At 36.2% G+C, this 23,935-nt stretch overlaps 2 protein-coding genes across 2 annotated transcripts; one reads left to right on the plus strand and one right to left on the minus strand.

The window, feature by feature from the left end:
* Positions 1 to 15,299: 15,299 nt before the first annotated feature.
* LOC145124390 (sulfate transporter 1.3-like) lies at positions 15,300 to 20,694 on the minus strand. Its single transcript, XM_079059716.1, has 14 exons — positions 20,596 to 20,694; positions 19,908 to 20,265; positions 19,416 to 19,464; positions 19,127 to 19,334; positions 18,848 to 19,022; positions 18,690 to 18,755; positions 18,480 to 18,593; positions 18,097 to 18,213; positions 17,866 to 17,992; positions 16,845 to 17,131; positions 16,565 to 16,755; positions 16,318 to 16,397; positions 16,159 to 16,235; positions 15,300 to 15,800 (listed from the first exon to the last, which is right to left on the minus strand). The coding sequence occupies exons 2-14, from the start codon at positions 20,238 to 20,240 to the stop codon at positions 15,660 to 15,662; spliced, it is 1,965 nt and encodes a 654-aa protein (XP_078915842.1). The 5' UTR covers positions 20,241 to 20,265; positions 20,596 to 20,694; the 3' UTR covers positions 15,300 to 15,659.
* Positions 20,695 to 21,399: 705 nt separating this feature from the next.
* On the plus strand, positions 21,400 to 22,417 carry LOC145127632 (uncharacterized). Its single transcript, XM_079062787.1, has 2 exons — positions 21,400 to 21,614; positions 21,712 to 22,417. The coding sequence occupies exons 1-2, from the start codon at positions 21,400 to 21,402 to the stop codon at positions 22,415 to 22,417; spliced, it is 921 nt and encodes a 306-aa protein (XP_078918913.1).
* Positions 22,418 to 23,935: the final 1,518 nt, after the last annotated feature.

Here is a 23,935-nt window from a genome sequence, read left to right on the forward strand (position 1 = left end):
GTGAAAAAGTTTCATTGAATCTTCAACACACTTTTATTTGACTTTTTAACAGCTTTCTCATTTAGACATTGTAATTTACTTTAATGTGTTTTCTCGAAACCCAACATGATATTTATGAAAATTTCTACTTCAAACATGTTTATAAGACATCTCTAATGCTTGTATTTCAAAACATAGCTTATTTGTGTACTTTGCTTCAATATGGTTTTATAATCTATAACGTTTTTAAAATTTATAGCATTTGAAAACTTAGTGCTCACTTTTAAAATTCCAGTGACGCACTTTCGACAATGCACAATTATTCATCTAAATATGTAAGTTTTTACCTTAACCGTTTTAACCATTGTTGGACCCCAGTAAAAAAAAAGTCAAAATTGTCAGATTTTCAATTGCCATTTGTAGGGCTTCTTCTTTTTTTTCACAAATGGAGTTTAACTTAATATGTAACTTATGAATTTTTAGCAATCCTTAGCAAACACTTTAGAACTCCCATATGTCTATTTAATCATCAATATACATCAAATATTGAAGTTTGAAATATATCTCAACTTGGTTTTTAATCTACCTATAGGTATTGTTCTTATAATTTTAACAATAACAATCATTGCCACCGCTACCTTCCTTTTTCTTTCCCCCGCACTTGATTTCTTGCTCTCCTTATGATTTTAGATCTCGCACGCCCATAATAGTAACATAATACATTGTCTAATTTTGTTTCTTTCTATTTTGCTTCTCCTAGTATCATGTTCGTACACATACAGACTAGAAGTCTACCCTGTTCGTTTTGAGCGATTTATACGTGTATAGTCGTGAGACATAATTTTGATTTAGTCAACTTTGATATATTCAATTACGCCTTTTACCATATACATCTTGTTTTTATTTTGGAATCTACAATAAACAAGTATTCCTTATTTACATTTGCCCTTTCGTTCTAAATTCGGAAACTTGATTTAAAATGCAAGTTTCATTGTATTTTTCCTTATAAGTAATACAAAGATGAATACCCTTATGCTTATAATTTTTCTATATCTGAAAAATATATGTGAAGGATATATTTCCTTATGTTTCTTCTTTTCTTTAAATACATCAAAAGTTTTGAATTTTACGATTATCTATTCTCTAAATGATTGTTTTTGTAGAAACACTAAACTATGAATGCACTATTTTCAAAGATTAACATTTTTACACCTTTCTTAAAATAGTATTTTACTTTGCAATTTTCAGTGAGTCCCTAAACTCTCAAACTTGTTTTCATAAATAGTCTGACCCGTAAGCTTGAATTTGTCCTGACTTAGACAATTGGACAATTTCTCAAAAGTTTAATACAAATATTTCTATACAAATTCCTTTAATGACGACTTAAACCTTTAACCTTAATTAATCTTTATATTATTTTACTACTTTGCTGGATCGCCACACATGTATCTTCATTATCTTGGAATTATTACACATTTTGATAATAGTGAGATTAATTATCATTTTTAAACACACATTTTGATAACAGTGAGATTTTTATCACTTCTAAACACTTAAAATGCTATCTACACAATGTGATTTAACTTATCATAAACTTTCATCGCTTCCATTTGCAACAATGACTCTCTAAATATATTTATTCTTCGAATAAGGTTTTATTATTGTAAGAGTAACCGTAGTAGTAATTATAGCCTCGGAGATGCTCAATCATTTCGTAATTTATTTTGTCGACGACACTTAATTAGCCTTTACATTTGAGATGTACCAAAACTTCGTTGCCTACCCTTAGTACGTATTTTTAGGAACTTACCCTCGATCGCTTCCCTTTCATTCGTGCTACCCCTTCTTATTTCGAAATATATCTTTTCCAGATTTAGTAGCCAACCCGAAAGTGAACAAATTGTTCATAATCTCTTCTTTTTTTTTAAGCGGCGAAGTTACACTTAGTGTTAATTTAGAATGCGACTTAAGCATCAATGCGGATTTAACGCTCAGTGCAGTTGGTGCTTCAGCAAAACTTATAATGTTCTTTTAAGTTAGATAATATCTAACTATATAATCTTTTTCAACTAGGTCGCCATGGTTGGATCATGATTTCCATGATCCTAATTTCTCGCAATCTAGACTGTAGAACTCAAATTAGGGAACCATTAATTTGATTATAGCTAAAGAGTTGGGCTGTTCCCTTGAGGAATTAACCCAAAATAATCAAAGAGCTCTTCAAGTCATTATCTCTCCAATTATACAATTGTATTCGGCTGAGTTCTAATAGAATGTGTCACGAATTGAATTTCGGGACGAAATTCTTTCAACCGGGGGAGACTGTGACAATCTTCAAAATTCGAGTTAGTTCTAGATTTGATAAACTTAGTTGCACATATAGGCACAACACATATTAGACTTAGTAATTAGAAGCTAAGTTATAACCTACTAGAAACTTGGAAACAGATAGAAACAATGGATGGTGTACTTAGATTTCACCTTGATATGTGAATTCTACATCTACTAAGCTGTAGTGACTATCCATATTTGGATCACTCTTTGACTCGAACAACATTTCATGAATCATATACACACATCATGCACTTGACCTAGAAGTAGAAGTTAGTTCAAAGTCTCATAGAAACTTAAGTCAAATTTGAAGACTAGGACTAGTATACTTGATTCCTCAATTTCGCTTGAATCTCGGAATCACTACATAGAATGCCAATAAACCGATAAAAATAAATTACAAACATTATTTATAACTATAAAATAGTTATAATACCATAAGATAATTTAAAGTCTCAAATATTCTATTTATTTTGATATTCAAAGTTTATTAAACTCCAAAACCCTAAAAGCCCTAAAAACTCATATTTATAAACTTTAACCTTAAAAATCCTATAAAAACAATTATGAACCTTATAATATTATCTTATCATAATAATTATTATGAAATAAAATTCAATGAAAAATAAAGATTTAGTTATTAACATTTACCCTTGATTTATAAGTCAAAAATCAAGAGTTTTATGCATAAAAACTAGGTTAAGGTGCACATTTTATAAAAAGTTGGATATTTTTATAAAAGATTTGAATTTTTATAAAAGAAACAAGAGAGAGAGAGCCTCTCCTCCCCTAAAATCGGATCCCTCTCTCCCCATATCTCTCTCACACTCTCATTCTCCAACACACACACATCTCTCTTCTTTCTCTCTCTAGAAAACTCTCTCTACCTTCTCTCTACTTTTTCTCTCCAAACACCACTCCATTCTCTCTTCCTACCTCTAAGAACCAAGAAATTTTCCAGAAAACAAACCCAAGAACACTCCTCAAACTCGAAATCTTCATCATCTTGTGGTATTCTTGAAGGTAAAATCGATTTCTACTTCACTTTTCCTTCAAGTTTTGCTCTTTTTCTTACACTTTCTCCTTCTTCATCTTCTTAAAACTTGTTTTCTTTTTGTTAAAATGGTTTTTACAACATGATGAATGTGTTTTAACACCATGCATGTATGATAAACAAGGTTGCATGTTCATGATCTTAGTGCAAAAATCGATTTTAAGGATTAAAACATCAAACTCAAGTTAAGAGTTTTTGAGAAACAAAATTTTGTTCATAAATGCATGTATACATTTTGATAAGTTTTAATCTTTTGATCTCTGGAAACATGACTAAAATATGAGTTTATCATGATATATTTAAAATACTTGAAAATATTTACTCAAGGAAATGATGAAAACCCACTTTTCTAACCAATCATCATGCATGCAATCTGCCAGATTTCTTTACCTGACTTTAAACTGTCATATCTCACTCATTTCTTAGCAAAAATTCGTGATTCTTTTTCTGAAATATAATATTTTGAGTTAGCTTTCAAACACATCTGACCTCACTGGCAAATTCCAATATTTCGATTTTTACCAATTTTTACAAAACTGTTGCTCAAACAGCACTTTCCTTATGAACATTTGTTTTGTGTTGCATGTTCAAAGGGCTTATTCATCACTAAAAATCATTCAAAAATTATTTTAAACTCTTAATATCATGTATTAATAGGAACAAAAATATCTTGATTTAAAAGTCTTTGTAACATGTTGCAAAAATTGTCAAAGTAACATCAATAATCTTTACATAAATCACAAGAACCAAGTTTTCTCTATTCATTTTATTGAGCCTTTGGGCATGGTTTTCAACATCAAAAATAAGAAAACAATTTTTTATTGTTGTTAAATTGTATGAAGATGCATTCTGGAAATTTTCAGCTCAATATATATTTTCTTTATTTTTATATGAAAATAATAAGAAAATAGAGTGTTAAATCATATAAAATACTTACACTAGTAAATAAACTCTGGAAAAATTCTTGGATGATTCTTTAAGTTAATAAACATCTCCCATGAAGTTTCAATGACTTTTGTTACTGTTTAATATGGTTTTGAATTTTCTTTTTGTTTAGCCCCAATAAATCATAAAACCACTTTAGACAAGTTGAAAAGGCTGTATAACAATTTTCGCAGCTTCTACCAGAGGTATAAGACTTAGAAAAATATTTTCAGAATTTTTCATAATGTATTCCTATTTTTCTACGATTTTTGTATTTATAATGGACTAAAAATAGAAAAAATAGTTCTGCTCATCCAAAATTCATGCAAATTTACCAGAACACCTTGTAGTATATTAGGAGGCTACATAAAAATTGTGATGATTTTTCTCTTCTGTATACTGTTTTTCTCCTATTTTCTAAGATTAAATACACTTAAATACACAAAATCGGATTTCAGTATATAAAAACCACATTTGGTATTTTTCCCAGATTATTTACTCTGAAAATGAAGTGTACAAAAATTTTGGTAATTTACTTTAACTGTTTAATAATTATTCTCCGATTAATGATTATTTAAAAGGATAAAACAAAGAAAAATAGAAAGACTAATTGAAAAATATCTTTTATATTTTTCACAGCTTCTAAATGTATAATAAAAGTGTTACAAAAATTTTGGGCAATTTTGGAAACTGTTTTCTATTTATTTCAATTTTTATTAGAATAAATGCTCAAAAATCATAAAATTGGGTTAAACAGTTTAGAAATCAATTTTTATATTTTTCCCAGCTTAATAATGTTTAATAACAGTAATACAAAAAGTTTGGGTAATTTTGGAAACTGATTTCTATTTTTCATGAATTTGTATCTATTTAGAGAATTAAATATATGAAAAATGGTTATACATATTCATACTCCATGAAAATTTATCTAGAAGTCTTTTAGTACATTTAGAACCAAAATCTGAAGTTTGGTAATTTTTATTAACTGTTTAGTATTTTTCAAGATTTTATGGTTATTCAAGAAACTAAAATCGTGAAAAATAGTCAGACAAATCAAAAATTCAAGAAAATTTATCTTGAGGTCTTTCACTTCAATTAAAACTGAAATGCAAACTTTGGGAAATTTTAGATCTAAATTAATTTAGTTTTTGAATATTTAATCATTGGAACACCTCTTAAATTATTAAATATTAGCATTTCAACAATGGGAAATTTCCACTTAAATTATTATATAACAATTGATTCATTGAAATTTAATTTTCACAGAAAAATGTTTGTAACTTATCAATATTAAATTTTGACACAATATTGGCATAATTCTATTGTAGTAGTAAGTATACTAGTGTTAGATTTCGATTAGAGACTCACTAGCGAATACCATTATTGTAGGAATCGATAGTGGTACAAGTGGAACTTAGCTCAAGGCATCATTTGCATCATCTCAATGCATATTGTGAGTATTCACGCACTCCCCTATTTTCAGTTTTTATGTTTTGGGGTGGAAAAGCATGTCTAGAAAAACTATTATTTGCATGTTGTATTTAATTTGAATTGTATCAAACACGATTGCTATTGTATTGCTATGTTTCTTTATGTATGTCTATGCAACACGGAACATGAGAACTTATCGTACTAAGGCCCTTCCCTTATCTCTAACTATTAACTCTTTGAGCCAATGGTCATTATGGATAGCGCTATTAGGAATTGACAACTCCTCACTCGCCCTATTGCTGGAGTGCATGATACCATATTCATCTATGGAACGATAAGCATAGATCTTGATAGGGCTTCAGTCATAGGTTTGGTTGAGACTCATTGTTTGCTCATACACATACAAACTCGTTACTTATTATAGCAATAAACTTGTTTATTAATTATAGCAATGAACTTTGTTTCTCATTACAACAACGAACTGTTATTACTGAAAACTTATATACATGTTTTAGCAATGAAATTGTTTGCTCCTTGTAGCAACGAAATTGATTGCTCATTTTAGCAATGAAACTTGTTTACTCGTTTGAGTAACGAACTTTATCTTCCATGAGAATATGAATGTTGCATCTTATTTGGGCAACATACCTTATCTCTCATGATGACAAAGAACTTTGTTTTTACAAACTTATTTACCTATCTTAACAATATACTTTTATTATTGGAAACTTTTATCAAAACTTTGATTTCAATTCATGGAACCAGTATTATTTTGTTTATCTGTGAGTACTCACCAACTATTTTTATAGTTGACGCTCGTTTTACATGCTTTTTCAGGAATCATCGAGTAAGTGGCACTTAGGGACACTTCACTTTTAGGAGCATTCGCATGTGTTGTATTTCAATTTACATTGTAATTTCTTTAAAAGTTGTTCAAACCCATTGTGAATTTGTAATGATTTTTAATACTATGGTTGGTGTTGTCTTTTAACTTTTGCGATGAAACCCTTTGTACTGCCACGCCCTGTGTTTCCGCTTTAGCGGGGTGTGACAGTTGATGAGTGTTGTCATCAGAGAAAAGAAGCCGGTGGCCGGCTTGAAGCAGTTGATCAGGACCCTGCAAGGGAAGAGATGGATTTTAGAGACTCGATAATTGTGTTTGAAGGAATCTGGGTCGGTTTGAGATCAATGGGTGCATTGTGGGAGAATCATCCGGAAGTTTGTGTTGCCGCAGGCTTTGAGGACGAAGCCTAATTTAAGTGGGGGAGAATTGTAACATCCCAAGTTCGGAAGCAAGAAGTTGGAGGGTGCTAAGTGTAAATAAAGGAAGCTACTCGACGAGTAGGTATGCTACTCGTCGAGTCGGAGCGGGATTGATCGCGGGTTAAGTGGCCAACTCGCCGAGTCGGCGGCTTGGACTCGACAAGTTGGTGCTGGAATGAGAAAACCCTAATCCCGAGGGTTGCACCCTATTTAAAGGACTTTATGTCCTTCTCCCAGCCTCCTAATCCCCCAGAGAGTTCCAGAAAACCTTAATTTCATGTGAGACTTCATTGTTGAGGAGATTGGAGTTTGGAAGAGGAATTTGGTGGAAGGAGCTTGAGAAATTAGAGGCTAGCATCAAGGGGCTTGTGTAGATCTGGGATCTACATCAGTTTGGGCACATCTCAGAGGTAAGGAGCCATTATCTTAAGCTATTTCCTTTTTGGGTTCATCTTTGGTGCTTGATTTGGAGTTCCTTAGCTTGTTTGAGACCTATTTCGGGTTTGAAGTTTAGATCTGAGGTTGCTACTCCAGATCTAAGCTTGTGATGGTCCTTAATGCCATAAAGCTCCTGTCTAAGAGTTATTGGTGAAGCCCCTTTTGTCATAAACCCTAGCCCTAGAGTGTTTTGGGCTTATATCTCCTTGGTTTCACGTAAAGTTTGCAACTTTATGTGAGGGTTAGGCTGTAGAAGAGTGGATTTATGGATTGGAGCCCCTGCATGGCTTGAAAAGCCTCTGTATGGATTGAGAACTGAAGAGACTCAGCGAGTCACATGGGTGTACTCGACGAGTTGTATGAACATGTGCATGGACTCGGCGAGTTGGAAGAACAACTCGGCGAGTCTGTTGAAGATTGCCTTGGACTTGGCGAGTCTGTTCTTGGACTCGGCGAGTCAGGTCGCAGAACCCCTAACCTCTTCTGGTTAAGACGCAGATCAGTGAGTCGAGGGGTGACTCCGTGAGTTGGACAGGATGGGACTTGGAGATCGTTGCACTCGACGAGTCTTGGGGTGACTCGACGAGTTGAGTCGTGTTCTAAGAGTTTTCTGAGTATGAGGACTCGACGAGTCGACGGGTTGACTCGGCGAGTAGAGTCAACCAGGAAGGTTGACTTTGACTGAGGACTTTGACTTTGACCAAGAGTTGACCAGTTTGACTTCCAAGGGTATTTTGGTAATTTCGGTATTGGTTCTTTGGTAGTGTGCTGTGGTGAAGTTCGTATCGGTGGTCGGAGTAGCTTGGTCGTATCTCTTCAGTTGGCAATTGCAGGTGAGTTATCCTCACTATATCAACAGGGTCTACGGCACCAAGGCTGGCCCTTTATCGGATGGAAATCCGGGTAATTGTTTGATATGTATTGATTTGCTCTGTCTGCACCCTGGTATTTAGGGTGGTGTTATGTTAGTGACCTGGTTAAGGTCGGTACCCGATATATAGGGTAATGTTATGCTAGTGACCGGATAGGTCGGAATCCTGGTTAGGATGTTGTTATGCTATGTGATATGTTAGACTGTTTGTCTGGTTAAGGATTTGTTATGTGAATAATTGTTTTATGTGCACATGGTTGTTTGACGGGGTTGGGTTGAGGCGGGTCCTGCTTTGTGCTGTAGGCCAACATACCCAGGGCGGACCGGGTATTCCGAAGGCCCAACGAGCCGTCCGGATAGGCTGAAGGCCCCAAGAGGGCGGACCGGACGTGCCGAGGCTCGGAGAGTGGACCAGGCCGACTGAAGGCCCGGTGTGGGCGGACCAGTCATACTGTAGACTCAGAGAGTGGACCAGGTGGATTGAAGGCCCGGTGCGGACGGACCAATCACACTGCATAATCGATGTACATGGCTAGACTCGGGGGGTGGACCAGGTGAACTGAAGGCCCGGTGCGGGCGGACCAGTCACATAATAGACCCGATGTGCATGGCTGTTATGTATTGTGATATGCTATGAGTATGTTTATGTGTGGTTGGTATTTTGGGGGTAACTCACTAAGCTTTCGGGCTTACAGTTTCAGTGTATTGTTTCAGGTACTTCAGGAGATCGTGGCAAGGCGAAGGCGTGATCGTACCACTCCTCATGTTTTATGATTTATGTGATATGGTTCTGGGGGATACTCTGATGTTTAAACTATTTTGAAAACGAGATGTATGAACTTAATGGTTTTTGGATGAATTAAAATGTTTTAATTTGGCTCAAATTTTATGGATGTTACAGTACGAGCTGAGTACGCCCCGCGTACTCAGCAAGTGGGCTTCATATTTTGGGCTGTTCGGTATTGGGCCCGTGTTAGGCCTTAGGAGTCTAGGGATTTGTTGGGCCATCAGAATTCTATTTTTGGGCTGATGCTATTTTATTGGACTCTTTTGGTTGAAGGACCACGAAGGGATTTGGGCCCAATTTGGAAGATTAGGCCATATTTGGGCTTTGGATGATCATTTTAAAATTTAGGCATTTTAGATAGTTGGCTTAGGCCTTGGCCTTTTGCCAAGTTAGGTAAAGGGTAAAAAGGCCTTTTACCCTAGTTTGGACTCGTAGTGTAAGTCGGGATCCAATTATTTTATGTTGATAGCGCGGGGATTTAAGTGGACCAACAGCCAAAGACTTATCTGTGAGATTCAGCAGTCTGAGGTGAGTTTCCTCACTGGGTTTAGCAGGTTGAAGGCATCAATGCCAGCCCATGATAATTATGTTAGGATGCTAGATGTATGCGTGACTCTTGCATGTGTTATGTGATGGTATGTATACCGAGTGAGGCTCGATGCCGGGCGAAGCCCGATGACTGTATTGTATGCTATTGTGTTTGTGATTATCGCATGTGTTAGCATGATTATATGTTTATATGTGTACCGGGCAGGACCTGATGTCAAGCGGGGCCTAATAAATGACCGGTCTGTAATCCAAGCGGGGCTCGATACCGGGCGGGGACCAAGGCTGAGTAGGACTCAATGCGGGGTGAGGCCCGATGTACGGCGGGGGCCCAATATGTGTTTATTATGTATGATATGTGGTAGTTTGGGGAACTCACTAAGCTTTGTGCTTACGGTTTTCAGTTGATGTTTCAGATACTTCTGGTTCGAAAAGGGTTTTCTAATACAAGAAAGGATGTGGTGCATGCAATCGACCGAGCTCAAGTAAGTTTTCCCAAAATACCCATACATGTTATCTGATATGATTTGAATTTTAAATATGTGAATCACATGCTAGTTAGGGCTAAGGATCTGCTCAATATTTGCATGATAGAATGATAGGAGCGATGCCTTTGTATGCATATTGTATGAGCTTGTAGACTTGCATGCTAGTACTGATCAGTCAGTGATAGGATGACCTGATTACGTTATGCTTGGTTCTAATTACTCGATGCTCGAATGCTGCTTGCTTTGTGCTTTTTAGGAGTTCTCACTAGTTTAAGCTAACTAGTAAGTGAATATGTTAAGTTACTTATTACTGAGACTAGATAATTTTAGAAGGTTAGGTTTTAACTCTATTGCGCAGCTCTTGTTTGAATCCAACCTTTGTAGTGTGAGACCTCTCATTCGAAAAATTATCTGGTTTTGATGATATGTAATTGTATTCGTGAGCTAGTTAGAGGAAGTTAGCAGGAGTTCTTTCTGCAGTTGATGGCGGAGAGTGGTATGGAGTTTGCCCTAGGAAAACCTAGGAAGAGATTTAGTGTTGGGAGCCTTATCTTGATGAGGGTTGATTGTATAGATATAAAGTGACTTGGCGGATTCAAGGAAATCCTGGAGGAAAGTACAGATTGATGTGGAATGTAGTATGGGCCCGTACTACTGGAAGCAGAGGATCCGTACTCGAGTCAAGGATCCCTCGATATATTTTGATGCGTGTTCTGATGGTTTATATGGTCTATTTTCAGTATGGTGACTCTTCGAGGCATGTCGGTTGCTAGTTCTGGTGCTGGTGAGGGCTCAGGCTTAGGTTCTGGAGCCGGGCAGTTGGATGATCAGACGAGGGAGTTCGTTTCGTCTGGGATTATGCGTTGCATTCTCGAGCAGACTCCTGTGATCTTCAGTACGATCAAGGAGGGTATTGTGGAGCTGTTTGAGGAGCGTTTTGGCTCTTTCCATTCTTAGATGGTGGCCTTGATATGGACACGTTCATTGACCTTCAGGGAGTTCCGGGCATGTCGGGCTCCGAACTACTATGGGGAGAAGGAACCGATAGCAAGCAGGCGGTGGTTAGCAGATGTCGCTAATGCATTCCGCACCAACAGTTGTCCCGAGGGGGCAAACCCTAGTCCTGTCGGTATCAAATAAATTAGAATCCAAGAAACAATCATAAAATAATTGCACGATTATAAACCAAAAAAACTAATGAATAAGAAAAACCTCAAAGGTAGCCTCGTAATTCTCCCAGTCTCCTCGTCTTCTTATTTAAGCACACAATCTCAAGGGAATGAGGTCGCCGGAAGCGAAGGAGTAGAGGCCGACGGGTCTTCTTTGAGATAGTTGGCAAGAAGAAAACTTGTGATCGAAAGAGAGAAAAAAGTGAAGTGGGCTATGAGATTGAGAAAAGTAATCGTCAGACCAACATCGCAACTAAGATGGTGGTCACTGTGGAGGCCGACGGTTACCTGGTCGTCGTTGTGGTGGCCGACATGAAACAAATCGCCGCTTGAGAGAGCGAGAGCCAAAGGAGGAGCAGCGATCGATTAATGAGAAAGGGATACATTTCTGATTTCAGTGAGCATCAAACCCGACGACTTGTCGTCCCTATACCCTTAAACAAAATGACGTCGCCCCTATATTCTAATTAAAGTATATATATATAATAATAATAATAATAATAATAATAATAATAATTATTATAATAATAATTTATTTTTGCGACAATATGTTGTCCCTTTAGCTTTTTGGAATCCCGCCAACATTTTTTTCGTTACCGCTTTACAAGTAGAGGCGATTTGTTGTCACTTTAGCATAAAAAGTAAAAATTGTTTGGTCAACTCCATAGCGACCATATGTCGTCCCTATATGATCGTCTATAGCGACGACTTTTGTCATCCTTATAAGTTTCGTCCCTATAGATGTTTTGTAGTGACAATTACCATTTTGTACCGATTAAACTAGTTCGTAGTAAAATAAATTGGTATGGTACTAGTAGAAAAACTTATGTACAAACTATAGTTGGTATGGTACACGATTTGGGTAAAAAGAGATCGGTACCATATCATGGTCACCCTATACTTCTTCTTATTCTAAGAAAATTAACACTAATTTAGAGCTTTTGATCTTAAATCTTTGAAACCCAATAGAAGAACAAGAATATAAAGATCGATACTACCTACATCTATGGTGGTATTTACTTGTTTCGATCGTATCTAAGCTCTTAAACATGCTGATTTGTAAATGAATGAAGAAGTTTGTAATTGGTGAGAAACGGAACATATCAGCTTGGAAAATATGTTTAAGCCGACAAAATTGTATCCATCATTGCTAATCCTTTCTATTTTCTAAAAAACAAATACATATCAAGACAGTGTTTACTACCTCAGATTCTCATATTAATGAAAAATAGTTAAGATTACAACTTTTGAAAGATTGATACATGGAAGAAGGAAGTGCTTGCCAGTGATGGCAGATGGTCATCAGATGGAAATGATGGAGGGGTCGAAAGAAATCGGTGGCGGAGGTAGTAGCGACAATGCACTTGCTAGTATAACCAATGAAGGGTGGAATAACCGGGAGTAAGGATGAAACTGTACGGGGGAAATAGTAGGTGACATGAAGATCACAGGTGTTACACCCACTTCCTCAGTTTTAGTGAAGAAAAGAAAAGAAGGGGAAAGAAAGTAAGGAGAGAAAGAGAAATTAAGTAAAGTGCAAGAAAATTATACTTTAAGTATCCGAGTTGAAGAGAAGTGAAAGGAAAATTAAATATATTGCTATTTTCTCTCCAAATCCTTTCAAATTGGAAAGAAAGTTAGGAGGGAAAGATTTCCTTCCATTTTCTTTTCACTTGCGCTCTTTAATAAAGCACAGAAACACCAATTTCTTTTATATTCTTTTCACTCCAATCAATTTTTCTTCTTTTCCCTTGTTAAGTTTAACTCGAGAACATGCCCTTAGTTAACCGATGGTAATTAGGTTCTTTTTTTTAATTAAAACTACAAGTAAATGATAAATAAATTAAAACACAAGTGTTTTAGTATTATTTTCTAAGAGCACAAGACTTACGTCAAAAACTCCACGAAGCAGAGGGACCAAAACAAAAATAAAATCTTTAAATAAGAAAAAAATAAAAAAGATCCTTTTAAATATTCATATACGTTAACGTATTTTGATTGTGCCTCCCCAAATGAGAATTACAATTAGGCTGGAGGGAGTGGTGCCACACTCCCTCATGAAACCACTATGACATGTAAGCGCCACCTCATCCTTTATCACAAAAGTGTGGTTTCATACCAGACCCAAGGAATAGTGCCACACTCCTTTAATTATTTTTATTTTTAAATAAATAAATTTTTTAGTTTTAATTAAAAACAAAAGATTTCATTAATTAAAAATAAAAACCATTACATTACTTAAAAAAAATCCTAGGAAATTAGAAAATAAAAACTAGAAAGCTTAAACCTACAACTTAAAAAAACACACACACACACATCAAATAATTAAAAACTTGGAAAACAACTACAAATTAACCACGATAGCGTAACGTTTTTTCACGTCTTCCTTCATTTGCAAAACAACTTGAAGCGCATCTCCGGTCAAATTCGGCGTGTCCATCGATAGCACTCTCAGGTCGCTGTCCCTTTGTTTCCGACTCTCTCTATCCGAAGAAAGTTGCAAAAATTTATCCATTCTATCTTTTATGCCTTGCACATTATCGGCCATTTCTTTCAAGTCATCCGATTCTGACGCTTTGCCATTGCCTTTGTTTTTTGTTTGTCCCTTCCCATTGGTCGGGGGGGGGGGTGGTGACAATTGAACGGACTCATCCTCGTTGAGGTCGAAACCAACACGAACATCCAATGAAGTGTGTTCGGATTCGGAAGTTCTTGACCATTTTGATCCACTATCGATGTGCTTATCGCTTGTTTTTAGATTTTGCCATTTTTTTGTTGCCTTTGAGTAGATTCCAAACTTCAAAAAACTTGAAAGTCTTCTTTTTCTCTTTTAGATAAATGTTAAAAACTTTCTCCAAAATCACTTCGTCACTTTCGCCGCTTTTCCATTGCCGTTTCATGTTGTTATATAAATCGTTAAACAACATGACGTCTTTGTACATTTTTTCCCATTTTGAGTACACCTGATGTTTAGTACGATATGGTTGTAGGTTCCTTCCTTTGTGGAATCGAGCTCTAACGCGCATCCAAAAACGATCATGTTTTTGGTTCCCTCCCGTCTTCGCGTCCTCTGAAATGTCAATCCATGATTGTGCTAATACTAACTCTTCTTGAGGTGACCACAGTTTAGCTTCTGCCTTCTCTTTTCTTTTATTTCCTGGTTGAGAGGGTTGAGTTTATGGAACAAATTCTAGTTCGGATTCGGAAATGGATGTTTGTGGTTGTGATTGTGTTTGTGGGACAAACTATGGTTGGGAACCAAAATCAAAAGGATCAAAATCTTGGTCAAATTGTGGTTGTGTTTGTGGAAATGGTTGCGTAGGACGTTGCGGAAAATAGGGAAGCATACCCCCGTAGTGGTAGAAAGACGACGAATAAACCGGTTGATCGAGTGAAAGTCTTGGAGTTGTGGTTTTTCTAGTAGTGTTTTTTCGTTGGTTTGATTTTTGGAGGATGACATTTTTGTGGATTTTAAAATAGAGAAGATGGTAAAAAAATAAAATGTTTGTGAGTGTTTTTGGTTAATTTGATAAGGTATTTATAGTGTTGGTAAAAAAAAGAAATTATTTTTTTTGAAAAATGACTGTTTGTAAACGGTAACCACGAGGACCAATGAGATTCAAGGAAGAAACGCTCCCCTGGAAGGCCGTAGTGCGGCCTCATCCGCACCTGGACCGCACCTAGCTAGGGGGCGTTGTTTGTGATGATGCGGCGTATGGAGTGCGGACTGGACCGCACCCACTCCGTCTGACCTTACATGTTATTATTTCACAGAATTTGGATGACGACACTACTTTGACACATAATTTTCCGATGATAGAAATTATAGTGTTAGTGATGGAGTTATTCACCTTCTTTCCAAATTTTCTAGTTTTCTAAGCATGACATCTGAAGGGGGCGGTGTTCCTTTGGCATGCCGTCCGCCAAGTAGGATGCCAATACACCTACTCTCTTTATAGCCTTATAAAATGAATTTCATAAAATAAAACCACCCCGTTAAAAGTTATTACAAATAATATAAAATAAATAGTGTCAAATTATATTATTAGAGTTAAGAAAATATTACTTCCACCAACAACAATTAACAAATTATGAGCACACAAAAAACATACGAGTCTTTATAAATTACAATACTGAAAAAATTCAATAAATAAGCTTTTGATATTTCTGGCCGCATGGTATATAACAACAGATGCACACACACATCGGGGAAGAAATAGTTGTCATTTGGTTGGCTTGTCATGTACAACCTTCATGCATCCTCTCAATTCCTTTATATATCTTGCCTCCTTTCCACAAAATTTTAAAACCTTAAAAAGAATATAAACACACCATTATATATATAACCCGCGGGATAAAATAAAAATAAAGTGATATTTTATGCTTGCTCCATCTTTGGGGCAAATGTTAGAACAGCGTCGGCAACACTTAGGAAGATCTTGTCTTCCCCGATCAAATCTACGAAATTAGCCGCGTGTAGCTTGTCGAGTACGGTTTGTCCCGGATTTGTTAAAATAAGCTGTGTTCGCAAACAAAATCATGTTAGATTTCTTTTTTTAACTTTATGCACAAGAGAACAACTAATTAAATAGAGAATGACAGAATGAAGAACAACTAAACAAAATCATCTCAATATATATTAAAATTAATAATAATAATAAATAATAAATAATATATACAAGTGCCCCGTCCCATTAAATCTTAAATATTTGTGAATTTGTCTTTAGCTATCTTTCTATCTTTTTTTCCTTAAATATATCTCAAATATTATTTATCCAGATATGACTTAATTAAAAAGAAAAACAACTCAGCCATATCATGTTAATTATAACCGCAATTAAATAATCAACATTACAACAGATTGATTATATAGTTACCTGAACATCTTTCTTTCGTAGACCACCATGCAATTCTTCCAATGCATGAATGCCACTCGTATCAATATCAGTAACCGCTGCAATACGAAGAAACCTATGTCAATTTTTGATCAAATGTTTCATATTATGACAAGGAAAATTTACAATAATGTCCCTTACGTGACATATCAACTATCAAATATTGAACTTTGGGTTGATCTTTAAACGATTCTTCCTCGTCCCTTAGCCACCTCAAAATCCTACAATAACAAGTATATATGAGAATGTTTACACCCAACATGAAAAGTAATTTTCTACAGCTATTTTCGATTATTGATCATCATTAGGGTACTTAATTATATCTTTTGCAAACCCTAAACCTAACCTCATATTTTTGAATGGAATAAATTTTTTTATTGTTCATTACCTCTCCTTGATGTAGTTGGAATTAGAGAAGTAAATGGCAGAATCAACTCTGATTATTAGAACACCGGGAACTCTAGTGGCACCGAGATACTGCTCTACGTTACGGTACACGCTAGTCCGTGGGATCTTACCAAGCACCGCTGTACGGGGTCTCGTCACTTGTAACAAAATTTTTCCAAACGATATAGCAACCTATAAAAACAATTACAAAAACAACTAATCTTAATATTACCAGAAAATCTTCATGAATGAAAGACTTTCGAAGTAAGATGCTTTTTTACCGCAATGAGGAGGCCAATTTCAACAGAAGCGAAAATAACACCGAAAAAGGCACCCATACAAGCTACAAAGTCAAATTTATCAATCTTCCATAGTAGGATTGCTGCATCAAGGTCAATGAGACCTACAACTGCTGATATAATGATGGAGGCTAGGATTGCATTTGGAGTGTATTTGAATAATGGGGTGATGACATAAAGAGTCAATAATACGATGATAGACATCACGATGTTGGACACTGCGGTGTTGCATCCCGCCATGTAATTCACTGCTGATCGAGAAAACGACCCTACAAGGAAAAAACCGTAGGAATGGAATCAATCATTAATTCTACCAAACACTTGTTGAAATGTAATCTAGACTTAGGGTTAGTTTAGGAATTTTAAGAAATAATTAATGTTGTTAAGAAGGCAGGTACAGTTAGACTGGTAGGTACGGGCAACGCCAAGAGACGTTAATCCGAGTTGGAAGTCTAATGACGCCGCCATAACGAGCAACACACCGCCCCCTCTCTCATGGCTTTTGATGTTTTGTTAAGAAATGTTATCATGGCCATAGGAAGTAACGTGAGCATTAACCAATCAAAAGCCTCTCCCTCTCTCTCTTTCTCTCTCTCTCTCTCTCTAACATGTTATAACATTTGAACACCATTTCCTACATAAGTCAAATGGTGTTAAGGATAACATGACATGTGACCTGACAAATTTTAGGTATGATAACATGTCTTAACATGTTGTCCACACCTAATAGCCTTAGAAATAAAGTTAGTGTTAGAACCGTTATTTTTTGGTGGTTAATCATCAACCATCGTGATTGGTCACCAACCATTGTGTTGGTTCAGATGTAACTGTGTCATGTACTATACATATATCTGGGTATGTAATCTTTGTGTGATTGATTAATAAAAATGTTTATCTTTCTTTCTGTATAAAGAATTCTCCTTTTTTCCTCCTATCTTCATGTGGCTTTCTCCAACAACACTACCATATCGTGATAAATGGAAACTTAATTTACTCCACACACCTGTTGCAACATAACAACTTGTCAATGAACCAACTATGTTCATGGAGCCTAGAGCCACCATTTCTTTGTTTCCATCAATCTGATAGTCCTTCATTGAAGCAAATGTTCTTCCAATTGCCACAGCTTCCTGTGTTTTATATAAATATAATTAAGCATATAACTCATATATACATGTGTTTAGTTTATGTGTGTGTGGGTGGGTGGGTGGGGGGGGGGGGGGTAGTGATATACCGTGAGTGCAATCAATCCTGCAATTACTCCAATCTTGAAACCTTTGGCAAGGAAGGGGCCATCGAAAAAAATTTCATGTGCCGATGATGGATTGATTCCTTGCTCGATATGACGTACCTGGAAATATCATCAATGGCATTTTAGTAAATAAAAAATGGTCATATGATTAACTAAAAACATTCACAATGTAAGCTGTATAGGAGTTGAATAGAAGTTGAATGGAGTGCGGGTGGACATGGAGTGGAGTATTGAATGAATGGTTGAATAATAAAATGAATCTTAAGATTGAAAATGTGTTTAATGGGTTGGGGTGTTAAAAATAATGTTTTATAGGTATTAAACACTATAGATTTAAGTAAATTGTGGTTGCCCTCTGAACTTACTATTTGAACACCTTCTTTGTCTGCACGAGTGATGAAGACGGAAAAAGTCGAGATAATAACGGAAATCAATGGAGCTATAGCAGGCACCCAAAAGAGCTTCTTGTTCTTCTTGCCCTGACCAAATTGAAAAACAAAATGTGAATTGAGGAGCTAGAAGAGTGTAAACTACAAATCATTCAGCGAGAGAAACCGAAAGAACAAGTCTTATACGATGAACTTGGCAACAAGAAGGAAGATCAAGAATGAGACTCCTATCAGTAACGTCTGCCAGTTCCACTAAGAAAAGAAAAAAAAAAAAGTCAAATCACTCAAGTTGTAACAATCTTTAATTTTTTTGTGTTCTATTAATCAAAGAAAGATCAACTCACCCCATGATGTGCTGATTGAACCACAGAACGCATGACGGAAATAATGTCCGTCTTTTTGGTGAAGTCTTTGATTCCAAACAACCCTTTCAGCTGTTGAAGTGCGATGGTGACAGCAGCTCCTCCCATGAACCCGACAATGGCAGCATGCGACAAAAAGTCGATCAGAAAACCCAATCTGAGAAAGAAACAAACCAAAAGGTCCAAACTATAAACACCGGGACCAAAACGATAGTGTTTTGATGGATCATAAGTGTGAAGATTAGATGTGAATAAATATACCTGAAAAACCCTAGTGTGAATTGAGTGACGCCAGCAAAGAAAGTTGCAGTAAATGCGAGACGTTCGTAATCGTGTTTTTGTTTGATGGGGTCGAGTTCCTCTCGAAGCATAGTTCCAAGTAGAAGAGAAACGACTGCAACTGGACCAATGGCGATATCTCTTGAGCTTCCCATGAAGGCGTAGATAAGAGGTGGAACGAAGCTCGAGTCTGTAGGTTTGTATTAGAATATATTGGTCAAAGATTTGAGAAAATTTTGTTGAAAGAACATGAACTTTTGAGAAAACTTACACAATCCATATTGGGCGTCCAGGTTTGCTAGTTTTGCATAGCCAATATCCTGAAAACAAGAGTAGAAAAAGAATTAGAGCATGGTATCGTTGATGTATATAAAAATACAGGCTCTTTTTTTCACATACTAAAGTGTTTCTTTCTAAAATAGCTATTCTTGTAGCAACCCAGCTTCATTGTGGCCCATTTAAGTGGCTGTTCAAGAGCTCAATCTACCTAATTGGAAGTGAAATGAGACTTAAACCTCCGTTTATTTCTACAAAAAGGATTATGTTTTCAGCAACATCGCAAGCTCACACTGTCTAGGTCTAGCAGTCTAGCCCCACCAAAATCATGTGAAAAGTGGCCTCCTAAGAGCCGATATATAGTCTCTTTGTGCAAAAATATCACCCGGACCCAACTATATTGTCTAGAAATGGCAACCCCAGTCATTCACACAAAAAGGAAATGTCATTTTGAATCATACAAAAACACACCATTTATGTTAATTACCTGAGGGATACAAAGACTTGCAATGGTACATCCAGCAATAAGATCGCCTTTAAACTTAGAGAAACTATAATCTCTAACCCATCCAAGTATTGGAAAAAGGGTTTGAAATCCAAGGACAAGTTTTTTCTTTCTTGACTGGCCCTTGAAAGGTTTCAATGGATCATCAGAAAGAAAAGTTTCCTTGAGGCCGGTTTTGATCTCTTTCAACAAATCTTGCTTTGGAGGCTTCCCTACCTTATGAACATAAGGCAAATCATCCGTTTGGTGGAAGGAAGGTACACTATTCGTATCCGAATCCTTCCACTCAACATCAGCACCAACCCTCCCACTCATTGTGGTTTGATTCTTGTTATATCACCTTCATAATCAAAGAAAAAAGACAACTTATTAGTATATCAGTATTTAACATCTACATAAGCTATATAATACTCCATTTGGGTAGAGCTCCATAAGGAACCATATCATTTCATTTAACCAAGGAATCATCGCGATTAACATGTGAATAAGAAGGGATCTGCATGTGAATTCTTTTTACAAGGAAAATGCCACTGCATCTTTGTATTTTTCATTGTACAAGCAGATTCGCATATGTATCTCTTCTAATTCACATGTGAATCATATGGTTCCTAGGTTCTGTAAAAAGATGTAAAATATTTGAACTTTTCCCTACCGCATATAGTACTCTTACCTATGAAATTATATTTCAAATGTATCTATGAATGCAGATGTTCTAAGCAAGTAATTTCCAAAAGGATTGGGGTGGGATAAGTGGAGATTGAGGTGACTAATTACTTATAAGATTGCAAAGTCAACCTTATAACAATAAGCATAATATAATACAGTTTATACAGGAATGAATATAGATAGCATATGGACCAAATACGGAAACCTACAAACATATAGGGCTGTAATAGTTTCTGAGGGTGCAGCTGGTGAAGTTAAATCAGAAATTATTTTAATAACAATTTTAATCTACATCCATGTCGGACATATATTATTTTTTGTAGGGGTCGTTGACTTTAAATTTTAATAGATGTAATATGTTCAACATATGCATCTGGCTACATTTCCAATGAGTTAAGATTTCTTAGTTTCCATAATGGCCACCATACATCATACATGTTTGTCCCATTATAATTGCAACAATTCCTTTTATGGGAGTTCCAAACTAGGATTATCTATTTGTGGATTATCATCAATCTATGCACACTTTCTTTAGATGTCTTATTTGTTACGATTTATTTTTAAAATAAAAGATATGTTTAGATTATGGAATATTAAAGAGATATAAGAGATTTGGTTTCCTTTCTTTCAGGGATTGAAAGAAAGGTTTACGCTCTAAAACCTGTAAATCCATGAAAGCCCTATATTCTTTAAGCCACCATTCGCATCTCCTATCGTCTCTCCTAAATATCCAACGATAACAGGAGAAAAATATGGATCGTCAACAGGAACATGGGAAAACATACCTGTTATTATTCACTCAGAAGTTATGTTCAATGCAGGAATCATCCTCACCGAATCGAAGTATGATGTTTGGTCTCAACTGTTGGAGATGCATCTTGCAGAAAGAGAGAAGCTTTCTTACATCCGTGGAAAAACACCTCCTCCCAAAGAAACAGATGAAGGGTACGAAAAGTGGTATGCCTTCAACCAAAAAGGGAAACAATGGCTTCTAATGTCAATGAGTCCATATATCATGAAAAGGTACTTGCGCTTATCATCTGCATATGAAATATTAAATTCAATATAAAAAACCTTCTATGATGGAAGCGATGAATTACAAGTTTTTCCGTTGAACCAGAAAAGCCTTTACATCCAAACAAAATGGTAAACCTCTTTCTGAATATTATGGGGAACTAACTACAATTTTTCTTGAGTTAGATCATCGTCATAAGGTGGTCATGAAAGATCCGGATGATGTTACAACTTATCGTAGGGTTGTTGACCGACTGCGAGTCCATATTTTTCTTGCTGGTTTGGATACCAAATTCGAACAGATCCGCGGTGACATACTTCTCAAGGATCCAATCCCAAAATTGGAGGAATGTTATGCACTCATCCATAGGGACGCCACACGACATGCCACCCTCCAAGGAGAATCTAGTGATCTGGATGCATCTGTAATGATAGCTCGACAGCAGCAAAAGATAAACCAAGTTGATAAAAGCTCACTCAAGTGTAGTCATTTCAACAAGACCGGTCACACCAAAACTGGATGCTTTGAAATTGTAGGATATCCAGAATGGTGGGATCATACCCGTGAACCTCGAAAGAAGAACAACAAAAAGATACCCATAGCGGTTGTTGATGAAAGTAAGAATTATGATGTTGTTGCTCTCAATGCCGAGTCCCATAATGGTATGTCTTTAAATAATTCTATACCTGTTAAGAATAGTGAATGGATAATTGATTCGGGTGCGACATACTATATGACTTTTGACTCTAAAACACCTCCTCTCTCATACATTCAACACAAAAATCTGTTTCCACAGCAGATGGGAACTTAACTTCAGTAACTGGTAAGGGTTCCTTAACCCTTACTGAAACAATGAATTTGGACACCATTTTAGTTGTTCCGTCCTTGGACTCTAACCTCTTACTGGTATCTTATATTACAACTAATTTACATTGTGTTGTGATTTTTTGGCCCGGTCATTGTGTTTTTAAGGACATTCAAATGAGACAAACGATTGGTTATGGTGTTAGGAAAGGAAAGCTTTATTACTTGGAGATGAAACCGGGAAATTCAAATAAGGAGGAGGAAGCTCTATTTGCAGAAGAACATCAATGGAATAAAAAGGAATTAGATATTTTGTTGTATCATCGTACATTTGGTCATACATCTTTTGGTTACCTAAAACGATTATTTCCAGCTTTATTTAAAATTGTGATGTGTTAGGAAATCAGATGATACTTGTCAAGACTCAGAACAAATCTGATACCACTTGCCAAGTCCTGATGACCCTTGTTAGGAAGTAATACGGATAACAAGCAAAACTAAAAGCACACAAAGACACACTATTTACGTGGTTCGGTCAATGTGACCTACGTCCACGGGCAGGAGGGGAATATTCTTTATTTCAGAGTTCTCAAACAGAGGTTACAAGTACAGTTCACCAGAGATTCGTCCTACTCACTAATGATACAAGATACAAGACACATCAAATGACTAAGCAGGCATCCCTATTTATAGTTGATGGATCACACCTAAAACCCTAATGGGCCAAGCGCATTGGCCCATAGGTCCGTGAATGGTGACAACCAATCATATTCCGCCATGCAACATCTTCTAGAACATTTTTCCATGTCATCCAACCCATGAGCATCAGCAACACACATGATGGACCACCTTGACCATAATGGAGCAACATAATGCACATTTGGAGCATCATGATCACTAATGGCCCAACATCCATCATGGTAGCACAACATGGTATATTTCTTGAGTATCATCATCTTCTAAGCATATATGAATCACCATGACACAACAAAGGAATCAAGATGGCACATCATGTACCTAGATGGTCCATGATGGCGCAATATCTCCTTCATGGCACAACTTCCCTTCTTGATGGAGCAACAACATCTCCTTGGCTTAACATCACCTTGGCGCAACTTCAGAGATGATGACGCATCATGCTATCATTTGGCACAACATCCCCAAGGTTGGCGCAACTTCCTTCTACATAAAAATAGATTTGATTATGTTCTCAAAACAAAAATTTGAATTATGGTATTATACTGCTAACACTGCTCACATTTATGATTAATTTACTCAATGACATTAGATTTAAGGAATGGAATGAGGGCATTATGTTAGTTCTCAATTGCATGGATATTGACCTTGCATTTTGGATAGAGCAACATTCTTTGAGGATGTTGAGTTTGGGGGAGAAACAAGGTTAAAACATTGTCCTTAAGGAGGAATCAATCTTGATTCCTATTATTGCTTTCGATAGTATGCAGATTATGAATCAGTGATTGACAATGTTATTCAATCCCCTATTCTGAATACACAAACTCAA

Source organism: Lactuca virosa, chromosome 7 (genome assembly GCF_052849685.1).
Source record: "Lactuca virosa cultivar CGN04683 chromosome 7, Lactuca_virosa_CGN04683_v6, whole genome shotgun sequence".
NCBI classification, from domain to species: domain Eukaryota; kingdom Viridiplantae; phylum Streptophyta; class Magnoliopsida; order Asterales; family Asteraceae; genus Lactuca; species Lactuca virosa.

Coding starts and splice junctions, on each gene's coding strand:
- LOC145124390 (XM_079059716.1), bottom strand. CDS start 20,240: ATGAGTGGGAGGGTTGGTGCTGATGTTGAGTGGAAGGATTCGGATACG. Junction 19,465..19,907: donor CAAGTCTTTGTATCCCTCAG/GTAATTAACATA, acceptor TCTTGTTTTCAG/GATATTGGCTATGCAAAACT. Junction 18,214..18,479: donor ACAAAGAAGGTGTTCAAATA/GTAAGTTCAGAG, acceptor TGATATTTCCAG/GTACGTCATATCGAGCAAGG.
- LOC145127632 (XM_079062787.1), top strand. CDS start 21,400: ATGTTCAATGCAGGAATCATCCTCACCGAATCGAAGTATGATGTTTGG. Junction 21,615..21,711: donor AGTCCATATATCATGAAAAG/GTACTTGCGCTT, acceptor CCGTTGAACCAG/AAAAGCCTTTACATCCAAAC.